Source organism: Morus notabilis, unplaced genomic scaffold, assembly GCF_000414095.1.
Source record: "Morus notabilis unplaced genomic scaffold, ASM41409v2 Scaffold45, whole genome shotgun sequence".
NCBI classification, from domain to species: Eukaryota; Viridiplantae; Streptophyta; class Magnoliopsida; order Rosales; family Moraceae; genus Morus; species Morus notabilis.
The window spans coordinates 1443128-1455059 of NW_010366164.1; the positions used below are offsets into that span (position 1 = coordinate 1443128).

General features: G+C 46.5%; 2 protein-coding genes across 2 annotated transcripts; both read left to right on the plus strand.

Annotated features, from left to right (window-relative positions):
- Positions 1 to 3643: 3643 nt before the first annotated feature.
- Positions 3644 to 4276, plus strand: LOC112093844. The gene is made up of 2 exons (XM_024173165.1): positions 3644 to 3813; positions 3874 to 4276. The coding sequence occupies exons 1-2, from the start codon at positions 3644 to 3646 to the stop codon at positions 4274 to 4276; spliced, it is 573 nt and encodes a 190-aa protein (XP_024028933.1).
- A 1391-nt stretch (positions 4277 to 5667) lies between these two features.
- LOC112093845 lies at positions 5668 to 8106 on the plus strand. The gene is made up of 2 exons (XM_024173166.1): positions 5668 to 6511; positions 6611 to 8106. The coding sequence occupies exons 1-2, from the start codon at positions 5668 to 5670 to the stop codon at positions 8104 to 8106; spliced, it is 2340 nt and encodes a 779-aa protein (XP_024028934.1).
- Positions 8107 to 11932: the final 3826 nt, after the last annotated feature.

Genomic DNA, 11932 nt, shown 5'->3' on the forward strand with positions numbered 1-11932 from the left:
GCGGCGGGGGGGGGCGGGCCCGGAGGTTAGCACATCGGAAGATTCCGCAAAGCTCGACTAAAACCCTAGGGCGCCGAAACGCTGCGTTTTGAGGATGTGCTAGGTCGAACCTCCATCAAGAGGTAGGGATTGATTGATCGTCGTACGGTGAATTTGAGAGACGGACGGAGAGTTTAGGTTGGGAGATGAGATTTTGAATGGTGTTTGGCAAGTGGGAAAGTTTTTTCTCTTTCTTTCTCGGCGTTGGCGTGTTTGGGTTTGGTTTGGTCCCTCCCGGGGTTTTCTAACTTAATTTCGGCGGTTTTTATATTGAGTGAATAATTTATGCAGAGTCGGGGAAGACAGACGACATTTTTTTTTTTTGTCTCGTTAAACGACAGACGACAATGTTATGATTCGCGTTTAGCGAGCAACTCCAGATTGACTCGGTAACCCAAAAAGATCCAAAAGCAAAAACAACAAACAGGGGAATCTATTTACTATAAAAAAAATAACAAATAGGGGAATCTAGCCAACGTAATAAATAATAATAGAAAACTTTTTATTTTAGTATCATGTATTATATTAAAATATGAATTTGATATTTTTTTAAAAAAATTTTATGTCAGTATCTTAATTTTTTTTAATAATTTAGAGCCTTTTTTGAGACAGAAAAAGACAAAATTATCTTTTTTATAAAAAATAATCTCTTGATTGGAATTTTTGTTTAATTTTATTTCTTTATTCGAATTATTTATAGCATTTTTATTTAAGAAGTAAATTTAGTGCAAAATGATAATAAAATAAGTAAAATTTAGACGAAACATTTCGTCGGTAATGAAAAACAAAACAAAAAAGAGGAAGGAAAGGGAGGATCTTTCACGTAGCAACATGAGAAAACTCCTTTGGAGCACTATTCAAATTAATTCTTTTAAAATAATTTATTAGGGAAAATAGTTTAAAAAAAAAGTATTGCTTAAGACTATATTTGAAAAAAATGATGGAAAAGTATTTAACATGGATAATTGGAAAAAAATAGCTAATAAGAAAAACTTTAAATAAGGTTTCTTAAAAATGAAAAAAATTAAGCACACGAGCAAATAAATACAAAAGTGTGAATGTCATCCACTCTTCTTATAGAAACCAGTTTAGAATCGCGCACACCACACCGTTAATTTTCTTAAATTTATCATTGTGTACAAGTAGTATGACAAATCAATATTAGCCTTATGTAAATATATATATATATATATATATATTATTAAAAATGAACAAGTAATTTGTCAAACAATAAATATATTTGAAAATATTAAGATCAACATATATATATATATAAATATGTTTATAATTGAGTAATGGACTAAAAATTGATAATAATTTGTATGTCATGATAATATCATATTTAATTACGTGTTTATGATCAATATAATATGTTAGTAGTATTATTTTTTTTCTTTTGAAGTTAAGTAGGGAATTTTGTGAAGGACGTCCTAAACAAAGGACAAAAAAGGAAAAAAGAAGTCACATTGTTCAACTTGATATGAGCAAATTAACAAAATATATTACTCGTTTACTATAGTGTTAATGTAAAAGTGAAATAATAGTGTTACACCATGGTGGAGAGGTCGACCACTCTCTCGCACGACAGACGCTGAGGATTCCCCAGAGAGGATCGGCCGTTGGTGTCGAGGGAAGGGCCGAGGCTAATGCGCCTTCTACGTCAAGGGCCATATGTGGGAAGAGGCGCCGAACGAGGTGACTCAGCATTCAGAGGCCGCGACGCCGAGGGGACACTGTCGGTCTTCTCTACCGGTGGTCTTGTCAACTCGAAGAGGGAAGCAGAAGATGACTTCCTCCTTGGGAACGGGGAATAAGTATTCACACGTAAAGGCCTATAAATAGAGCCAAGAAAACCGGGAAGGGGGTTAGACACCATTTGATTGCAAAAGAAAGAGAGTTTGTAACTGGTTGAAAGATTAGTGCATGCATAAGTGGATTAGGCAAAGAATTATTGCCGAACCACTATAAAATTATTGTCTCCTTTACATTACTTTTCAGTCTTAACCCTTAATCAAACCGTGAGTGTCAACGTGAGTGTTCTGGGAGAGTAATCACGAGTTGCCGGAAATACACCGTCAACAATTAGCGCTAGAAGGAGGGCCCCTTAAGCCCAGAAATTCAATCCAGTTCTTAACCAACTATGCCTCCCAGGAACACCCGATTACTGGCGGCTAACCCAATGAGTCAGGCGACCCAAAATCTCGCCGCCGCTGGGACCTCAACGAATCCGCTCCCACCGGCTGCCGGGAGCCCCCCAGACCGCATCGACCAGCTCCAAAAGCAGGTCGAAATGCTGGCTGCAGCCATGGAAAGGATGGCTACGGCCCTTGTGGGGCGGGATCAAGGGCATAACCCAATGCCACCGCTTGAGGATGCACCGATGAACCCGGTGAATGCCGCTGTTGGGGGCCAAGGGATTGGTGACCAACACGGTGACGCCGAGGAAGTCGATGATAGTCGAGCCAACGATCCCCGTCCGACCAAGTCGAATAGGTCTGTGGGGAGCAGACAACGGGCAGCACGGAGGAAAGCGTGGGAGAAGGCCGCGGCGCTAGTTGTGAATAACAGGGATGCGCCCCCTCGACCGCAGCAGGATGCGAATAAGAGGAACGCTGTCCCCGTAGAGTCTTCATCTGCGCACAGCGGGGACCTTAGGACGAGGCTCGACGCCCGACGCGGGAAAGCCGTGCAGCTGGCGAGAGAGGAAGAGCTCGCAGCCGATAATAAGGCTCTGGCCAAGAAGATGGCTAGGCTAGAAAAGCATATTGGAAGTCGATTAAACAACTTCGAGCAAGTTGTGGGGAAGGTAGCCGAGGCGGTTAATGTTGACGCCAAGATGTACACGTCGCACGACTACCCGTTCACAGAAAGCATCATTCGGGTGCCACTACTAGACAAGTACAAATCGCCTCTCATTTCGTTATATGACGGAAGGAGTGATCCGGACGACCACTTGGAGGTGTACACAGGACATATGGTCCTGCATGGATACCCCGAGGAGGTCATGTGCCGAGCATTCAGGAATCACCTTTCCGATTCTGCGAGAAGGTGGTGCAGATCTCTGAAACCAAACTCCATCACCAGTTGGGATGACTTGAAGAACGCCTTTCTGACTCAGTTCATAGGTGTCAAAAAATACATCCCACCCAAACAAAACCTCTCAAGAGGGTACCAGGGACCCAACGAGTCCCTGAAGGACTGGATAGCCCGGTTTGGGGAGCAGGTCGCCGCCACTGAGGGAATCTCCGATGAGGTGGCCTTGATGGGGGCACTGTCGAGTATGAAGAAGGACATCCCCTACAGCACGGACCTCGACCGGAGGCCGCCCTATACCTACCAGGAATTCCTGACAAGGGCACAGGGGTTCATCAACGCCGAGAAGGCTAAGAAGGCCCTGAAGAGCAAGGTGACAGCCCCTGCCAAGGAAGAGGTAGGGCAGGCGAGCGGCCAAAACAACGGTAATAAGCGCCGAGGTCCCCCTCAGGTGCAAGCCGAGTAGAGGTATAACCCGGCTCCAAGTAATAGAGGCGGCAACACCTCGACGAGTCAGGGGGAGAACAAGCGGCCGAAGCCGCAACGGTACGACGCCTACACACCCTTAATTATGGGGATCGAAGACGTCTACCATGAGATAAGTCATCTCCAGGTCCTATGTCGACTGCAGCCGTTGAAGTCTGACCCAGCAAAGAGACACCAAAACAAGTACTGTCGATTTCATGGCGAAAGTGGGCACACTACGGCCGAATGCTACGACCTAAGGGATGAGGTCGAGAGGTTGATCTAAGAGGGAAGGCTTAACGATTACCGAGCTGACCGTCTGAACAACAACAACAGACGCAACAATGACCGACGGGAAGAGCAGAGGCATGACAACCCGCCCGAACCAGTCGGCGTTATAAGAACGATCTTCGGGGCACCATACCTCGGCGGCACCTCTCGACGCGCACAGAAGGAGTACGCTCGAGAGGCAAAAGAGAAGTTCAGCCGTAGGATTATGAACGTCTCCGGACGTAAGGCTAAGGCAGCGCGATACGAGGACGCCGAGATCACTTTCTTAGAGGCCGATGTGAGAGGGGTACATTTCCCCCAGAGTGATGCCTTGGTCGTCAAGGCCATGATCGGTAACCACTCGGTTTGCCGCATCCTGGTCGACAACGGCAGTTCCGTGGACATCCTATACTCGGACTGCCTAGACAAGATGGGGATCCCCCGCACAAGGCTGCAAAACAGTGCGTAGCCCCTGTACGGTTTCACAGGGGACAGCATCATCCCGGAAGGGGCGATCGAGCTGCCTATGACCATTGGAGATCGACCGCGCACCTCGACTGTCATGTCAAAGTTCCTGGTGGTGAAGGGAGGCGACCAATACAACGCGGTCATAGGGCGCCCGACGCTGAGGGCTTTGAGGGCAATGACATCCATCTACCACCAGATGATGAAGTTTCCAACCCCCAATGGGATCGGCAAGGTCCGAGGAAACCAGTACGAGTCGAGGCTTACGTACTCAGAAACGGTCCGCCACTACGCCAAGTCGACTAGGTACGGAGGGAACTGAGAATGGTCGAGGCCAGGGCGGAAGAATACGATTTGGATCCACGGTTCCCAGGAGAAGAGACTGGCACGAGACTGGTCGAGGAGTTAATCAAGGTCCCCATTGATGAGAGAGAGCCGATGAGAACGCTAAGGATGGGCTCTAAATTGGGGACACATGCCCGCGAGAGACTGGTCGAGTTTCTCAAAGGAAGCCTCGACGTGTTCGCCTGGACCCATGAAGACATAGAAGGGATAAGCCCTGACATCATGTGTCACAGGCTGAATATCGATGAGAAATGCCCGCCTAAGAGACAGAAACGTCGACCCATGAACGCTGAGCGATACGAGGCCCTGCGGGAAGAGGTCGACAAGCTGATCAGAAACAACTTCAACTGAGAAGTCTTATACCCCAGGTGGTTTTCGAATCCCGTGCTGGTAATGAAGCCAAACGGCGAATGGCGAACATGCGTCGACTTCAGCGACCTGAACAAAGCATGTCCCAAGGACAGCTTCCCCCTGCCCCGAATCGATCAGCTGGTTGACGCTACGGTGGGACACGAACTACTAAGCTTCATAGACGCATACTCTGGGTATAACTAGATACCAATGTTCAACCGCGATGAAGAACACACGACGTTTGTCACCGACAAAGGTCTCTACTGTTACAAAGTGATACCCTTCGGTCTCAAAAACGCTGGGGCAACTTATCAACGCCTCATCAACAAGATGTTCGCGGGACAATTAGGAAAGTCAATGGAGGTTTACGTCGATGTCATGCTGGTGAAGAGCAGGAAGACCGAGGACCATGTGGAGGACCTCAGGAGAATGTTCAGCGTCCTCAGGACGTACAAAATGAAGCTAAACCCCCGCAAGTGTGCCTTTGGCGTCGCTTCATACCCCAGGTGGTTTTCGAATCCCGTGCTGGTAACGAAGCCAAACGGCGAATGGCGAACATGCGTCGACTTCAGCGACCTGAACAAAGCATGTCCCAAGGACAGCTTCCCCCTGCCCCGAATCGATCAGCTGGTTGACGCTACGGTGGGACACGAACTACTAAGCTTCATAGACGCATACTCTGGGTATAACTAGATACCAATGTTCAACCGCGATGAAGAACACACGACGTTTGTCACCGACAAAGGTCTCTACTGTTACAAAGTGATACCCTTCGGTCTCAAAAACGCTGGGGCAACTTATCAACGCCTCATCAACAAGATGTTCGCGGGACAATTAGGAAAGTCAATGGAGGTTTACGTCGATGTCATGCTGGTGAAGAGCATGAAGACCGAGGACCATGTGGAGGACCTCAGGAGAATGTTCAGCGTCCTCAGGACGTACAAAATGAAGCTAAACCCCCACAAGTGTGCCTTTGGCGTCGCTTCAGGGAAATTCTTGGGTTTCATGGTGAGTAGTCGAGGAATCGAGGCCAATCCAAAGAAGATTCAGGCCCTCCTCGACATGGGATCGCCAAGGAAGCCCAAGGAGGTCCAGAAGCTGACAGGTTGTGTAGCCGCACTTAACAGGTTTATCTCTAAATCTACGGACAAGTGCGTACCATTCTTTGATACCCTGAGAGGAAGCAAGCCATTCCTATGGACGGAAGAGTGCGAACAGGCGTTCCACCGACTAAAGGAACACCTTGGGAAACCCCCTCTGCTGTCTAAACCGGTGACCAGAGAGGTGCTGAGCCTTTACCTGGCGGTCTCGAAACACGCCATTAGTTCGGTGGTGATCCGCGAAGAGAAGAATGTGCAGTTGCCGGTGTATTACACTAGCAAGTGCCTCCTTGACGCAGAGACGAGGTATCCCCAGATGGAAAAGCTCACCCTCGCACTAGTTGTGACAGCAAGGAAGTTGCGGTACTACTTCCAGGCCCATAGCATTCAGGTCTTGACCAACCACCCACTCAGGCAAGTGCTACAGAAGCCCGACACCTCCGGTCGACTCTTGAAATGATCCATAGAGCTCAGCCAGTTTGACATCGACTACAAGCCGCGGACTACCATCAAGGGCTAAGCCCTGGCAGACTTTGTGGCAGAGTTCACGGGGCTGCCGGACGAGGTCGGCGAAGTTGACAAACCACCACGATGGAAGCTCTACATCAACGGGAGCTCCAACGACAATGGCAGTGGGGCAGGACTGGTATTACACACACTTGAGGGACACAAGATCACCTCGGCCATCAGGTTTGAATTTCTCGCATCCAATAACGAAGCTGAGTACGAGGCGCTGCTGGCCGGGCTCCGGTTAGCGGAGCACCTAAAAGCGGGGAACTTAGACATCTTCAGCGATTCACAGCTTATTGTGAATCAAGTGAAGGGCCAGTACCAGACCCGGGATGAGAAAATGGCCGCGTATCTAAAGAAGGTCAGGGAAGCCCTGGGGAAGCTCACGGCCTATGATATACAGCAAGTACTGAGAGCAGAGAATAGCAACGCCGACGCCCTCGTCAAGTTGGCGACGTCGAGAGATGCTGAGCTCTTGAACCTGGTTCCCGTGGAGGTCTTAAAAGCCCCGACCATGGCAAAGAGGCCCGAGGTCGCGCCGGTGGATTACCAGCCAAGCTGGATTGACCCAATCATCAGGTACTTGGTCGACGGTGAACTCCCTGAGGACAGGCAGCAGGCAAAAAAGATGAAGTATCAAGCGGCGAGATACACAATGCACGACAACCTCCTCTATCGAAGGGGCTACTCGACGCCCCTGCTCCGGTGCCTCGGCGCAGAAGAGGCAAAGAGAGTGCTGTCTGAGGTGCACAACGGGATATGTGGGAACCACGCGGGGGGACAGTCCCTAGCCTACAAAATACTTCAGCAGGGGTATTGCAGGCCAAGTCTCAAGAAAGACACAGCCGAGTACGTGAAAAGGTGCGAGAGTTGCCAGAGGTACGCCCTCATCCCTCGACTGCACTCAGAGGACCTAACATCTATAGTGTCTCCCTGGCCCTTCGCTAAATGGGGAATTGACCTTATCAGTCCCCTGCACAAAACCCCGGGGGGTTATAAGTTCGCTATTGTCGCGGTCGACTACTTCACAAAGTGGGTAGAAGCCGAGCCATTGACGACCATCTCAGAGGAAAAGTGTACAAACTTCATATGGAACAACATAGTTTGCAGGTTTAGTGTGCCACATTCTCTCATATCCGACAATGGAAAACAGTTCAACAATGACAACACCAGCCAGTTTTGTGAGCTACTAGGGATCCACAAGAATTTCTCCTCCGTCGTATATCCCCAATCCAACGGGCAGGTCGAGGCGGTCAATAAGATAATTAAAGTCACACTCAAACGACGTCTTGACGCCTACAAAGGCAAATGGGCCGACGAGCTACCAAAAGTGCTGTGGGCCTACAGAACAACGAGTAGAACTACTACGGGGGAAACCTCATTCTCGATGGCATACGGGGTCGAGGCAATCCTTCCAGTTGAGGTGTCCGTTTCGACCAACCGGGTAACCCGGTACGAGGAGGATAAGAACGCCGAGCTGATGGGCTTGGAGCTCGACCTCCTGGAAGAACGGCGCACAGATGCATAGCTAAGGCTCGCCGCCTACCAGGCAAAAACTGCCAGGTATTATAACAAGAAGGTCAAGCAAAAGCGCTTCGAGGTCGGGGACCTAGTTTTACGGGTGGTAACCCCCAACACCAAACCCAAGAACTCCGGAGCCCTGGGCCCGACGTGAGAAGGGCCCTACAGAATAAGAGAGGTCGTGGCCAATGGGTCATACTGACTGGTAGAGCTCGACGGTCGAGACATCAAGCACACTTGGAATGCGGACCAGTTGAAGGTCTACTACCAGTAATCACGGGAAACGTCGACCTAACAGAGCAAACTTATTGTTTTTAATTAAGTTATGTTTCATTTCTCGTTTCTGACAGGCCAAAAAGCCAACTTGTAAATTCTACATGAATAAAAGGCAACGGGCATTATGTGATTAATCAAACAAATTCTGCCTTACGACCGATTCTTATTACGTGGGTACAACTGTCTACTGCTCCTGTCGATACATCGACCATATCAATTCGTCGATACGTCGACTAAAATCGTCGATACGTCGACGACGATGCGCCAAAAACAAGTCCAAGGCTTTGTTTTTGGCGAGGGGACAATAAGGTCCCCACGAACTTACAAGGGCGGTGGGGCTCTGGCTCAACCATACCCAAGCAACAAGTAGATTTCCTACGCTCAATATTCTACCATCTACGTCGAAGCTTTGACAATGGTACGCTGAAGCCGAGTTCCAAAACTCAGCTTAGGCGAGGGGGTACTAAGGCCCGACATGGGCCCCCCACAAAAAAAAAACTGTCGACTCACAAGAGGTGGTCGAGCCAACTGATAACTCTATGAAAATAGAGTTAATTAAGCATTTCCCAGGCTTAAATTATTACCTAGAGGGTAATTAGTATTAGTGTTCTCCTATATTTTGTCTTGTTAATTATTTTTAGTTATTTGTGATTCATAAATTCTCTCTATCGTGATTAGCATTTAAAAAGAGCTAATTCAGGTGCGCTTTGTGGTTAATCTCAGCTTTAAGAAAACGTGGTCGTTTGGAGCTTTGAGCAGCTTTTCATTTTTTGGAGTATGAAGGAATCCTAGTCAGCATTGTTGTGCATTGCTGCAACAAGATAAGCTGGGTCAGACGTGTGTTTTGCTGACAGCTGGACCTGAGCTGGTTAATGGGCTGATTTTGTCCGTGAAGGGTGCTGATTGAGCCACTCATTGGAGGCTTCCTCATGTGCTGCCACGTGGAATTAGGGTACAATAAGTACCTGCAGCTAAGAAGAAAGAAGGTGTCCTTTGTCATATTTTGTAACGTTGAGGCGGCTAAACTTGGAAAAGGAAACCACCTCCATTTCTCTAATCAAGTACCAGCTCTAGTACTGGAAAGAAGAAGAAGAAAACATCACAGGGTGTTGAATGTAAAGGAAGGTTCATTGTTGATGCATGAAGAGCTAGAAGAAACCTTGGAAAAGGGGGATTCGGATTCTCTCCTCATCACCTTAGTTTTTCTTACTCACAATACTATGTTTTACCTTTTTGAAGAACATTTACGTTTCTCTATAAAGCTGAACTCGAATCCATATATAACTCTATAAGATTATGATTTGTTGGCTGAGATTGTTGAGTTGTTAAATATTGAAATGTTAGTTGATGTTGAATGGATCTGATGATTATTTCTTTGTTTATTCAAGTTAGCTGAATTTGTGCCTTAACTATGATTGGGAAATCATAATAGGGGAGCATAGCTTTGATTAGATCTGGAAAGATTTAGTTGAGTGGACACAGCTTGAATAGTGCAAGTTCTTAGATCTTGTTTTAGATTTGTGATTCACATGATATAGGAATGTATTGTGTCTTGCATAACCATATGATTTAGAGCTTCATTCTCTGATTTTAGAGTCTAGATTTGCAAAGGGATTTGTTGGGTTTAGCTTTTAAGATCAGTAGACAGAGGATTGGAAAATCCCTGCTGTAGTAAATCTGGTTAACAAGGAAGTTTCGTTGTCGTCCATTGCTGCAGCATCGCGCAGCATTGATAGGAGACAGTTTAGCAATTGAGAGCCACGCACAGTGACTTTGGCCAATTTTATTTGCACATTTTTTTATTAATTAGTTTTATCTTTGTTGTTCATTTTTCTTACAGTCAGATTATTATTAGTTTTTTAACATCTTAAAATCAACTTTAGTTTTCTTCTTAAAAACTTGAATAGAATTAACTTAGCAATTTGATTTCAAAAACACTTAATCCCTGTGGGACGATACTTCGTTATTCATCATTTTACTATTTGAATCTTATTGTTAAAGTAATTTACTATTCAAGTATTTTTGTTCATTTTCATCAGAGTTTCTGATTGTTGGCAGGTCTTTGGAACATCTTGTATGCAAGAACCTGAGTTATTCCTTCTTGACTCAGAAATTGAAAGGACTATGAGAAGGAGAAGAAGGGAGCAGCGAGGATTTGCTCACATACATGAAATGGCTGAGGAAGACGCTCAGGGGATCTTACTAAATCAGGGGCAGCAACTTAATGCTCTTGAACCAGCCCAGAGACCATTCGTGGTTGATGACCGTGATCGAGTTATCAGAGATTTTGCAGTCCCGGTTCTTGATGGGCTGAATCCTGTGATTATTCGGCCAAACATCCAGGCCCCACACTTTGAACTTAAACCGGTCATGTTTCAAATGCTACAGACCGTGGGAGAATTCAGCGGCTTGGCGACAGACGATCCTCATCAACATTTGAGATTATTCATGGAAGTTAGCGATATATTCAAGCTACCGGGAGTTCCTCCAGAGACTTTAAGGCTGACACTTTTCTCTTTCTCTTTGAGGGATCGAGCTAGAGCTTGGTTTAATAGCCTACCGGCTGATTCCATTGTTACATTGAATGATATGGCTAAGAAGTTTCTTATGAAGTATTTCCCTCCGACAAAGAACGCCAAGTTGAGAAATGACATTACCTCTTTTCATCAAGGTGATGGAGAGTCAGTTTATACGGCATGGGAACGATTTAAGGAGCTACTCAGAAAGTGTCCATTACATGGTATTCCCCATTGGATTCAAATGGAGACTTTTTACAATGGTCTTAATGAACAAACGAGAGTGATGGTGGATGCCGCAGCTAATGGTGCTCTTTTGGCAAAATCTTACAATGAAGGCTATGAGATTCTGGAGAGAATGGCCACAAATCATTATCAATGGCCAACCGAGAGACTACCTACAAGGAAAACACCGGGAGTTATTGAAGTATATGCAATTACCGCTCTTTCGACTCAAGTGTCCAATTTGACCAACATGTTCAAAACCATGAACACTTGGAGTGAATTCTGTCCAGGCCCTCACACTCTCTTGCGTATACTGTGGAGAGGGGCACCAATTTGAGGAATGTCCTTCGAATCCCACTTCAGCTTGTTATGTGAGTAACTACAACCGTAACAATGCTACCAGCCATCAATACAATCAAGGATAGAGACAACATCCTAACTTCTCTTGGAGTAATCAAGGGGTAGGTTCTAGTGGCGCTCCCCCTTATAATAAACCAACTCAGCAGTCGAGTTTACCACAACCAGCTCAACCAATGCGGATTCAAGCGGGTGAAAATTCAAATTCCTTGGAGAATTTCCTTAAGGAGTACATAACGAAGAACGAGGCTAAAATGCAGAGCCATGATGCAACCTTGAGAAGCTTGGAAACTCAAATTAGGCAACTTGTAAATGCTTTAACTAATCGCCCCCAGGGCACTCTTCCAAGCAATACGGAAGATCCTAGGCGGGAAGGCAAGGAGCATTGCAAAGCCATTTTATTGAGAAGTGGAAAGGCATTGGAGCAGCCACAGGAGAAAAACGAGCTGGATGGAGAGC

Excerpts from the sequence above, each read along its gene's own strand:
- LOC112093844 (XM_024173165.1), top strand. The coding sequence starts at position 3,644 with ATGGGGATCGAAGACGTCTACCATGAGATAAGTCATCTCCAGGTCCTA. Across the intron at positions 3,814-3,873 it reads CTAAGGGATGAGGTCGAGAG|ACGCAACAATGACCGACGGG; the intron begins GTTGATCTAAGA and ends CAACAACAACAG.
- LOC112093845 (XM_024173166.1), top strand. The coding sequence starts at position 5,668 with ATGTTCAACCGCGATGAAGAACACACGACGTTTGTCACCGACAAAGGT. Across the intron at positions 6,512-6,610 it reads ACAGAAGCCCGACACCTCCG|AGTTCACGGGGCTGCCGGAC; the intron begins GTCGACTCTTGA and ends ACTTTGTGGCAG.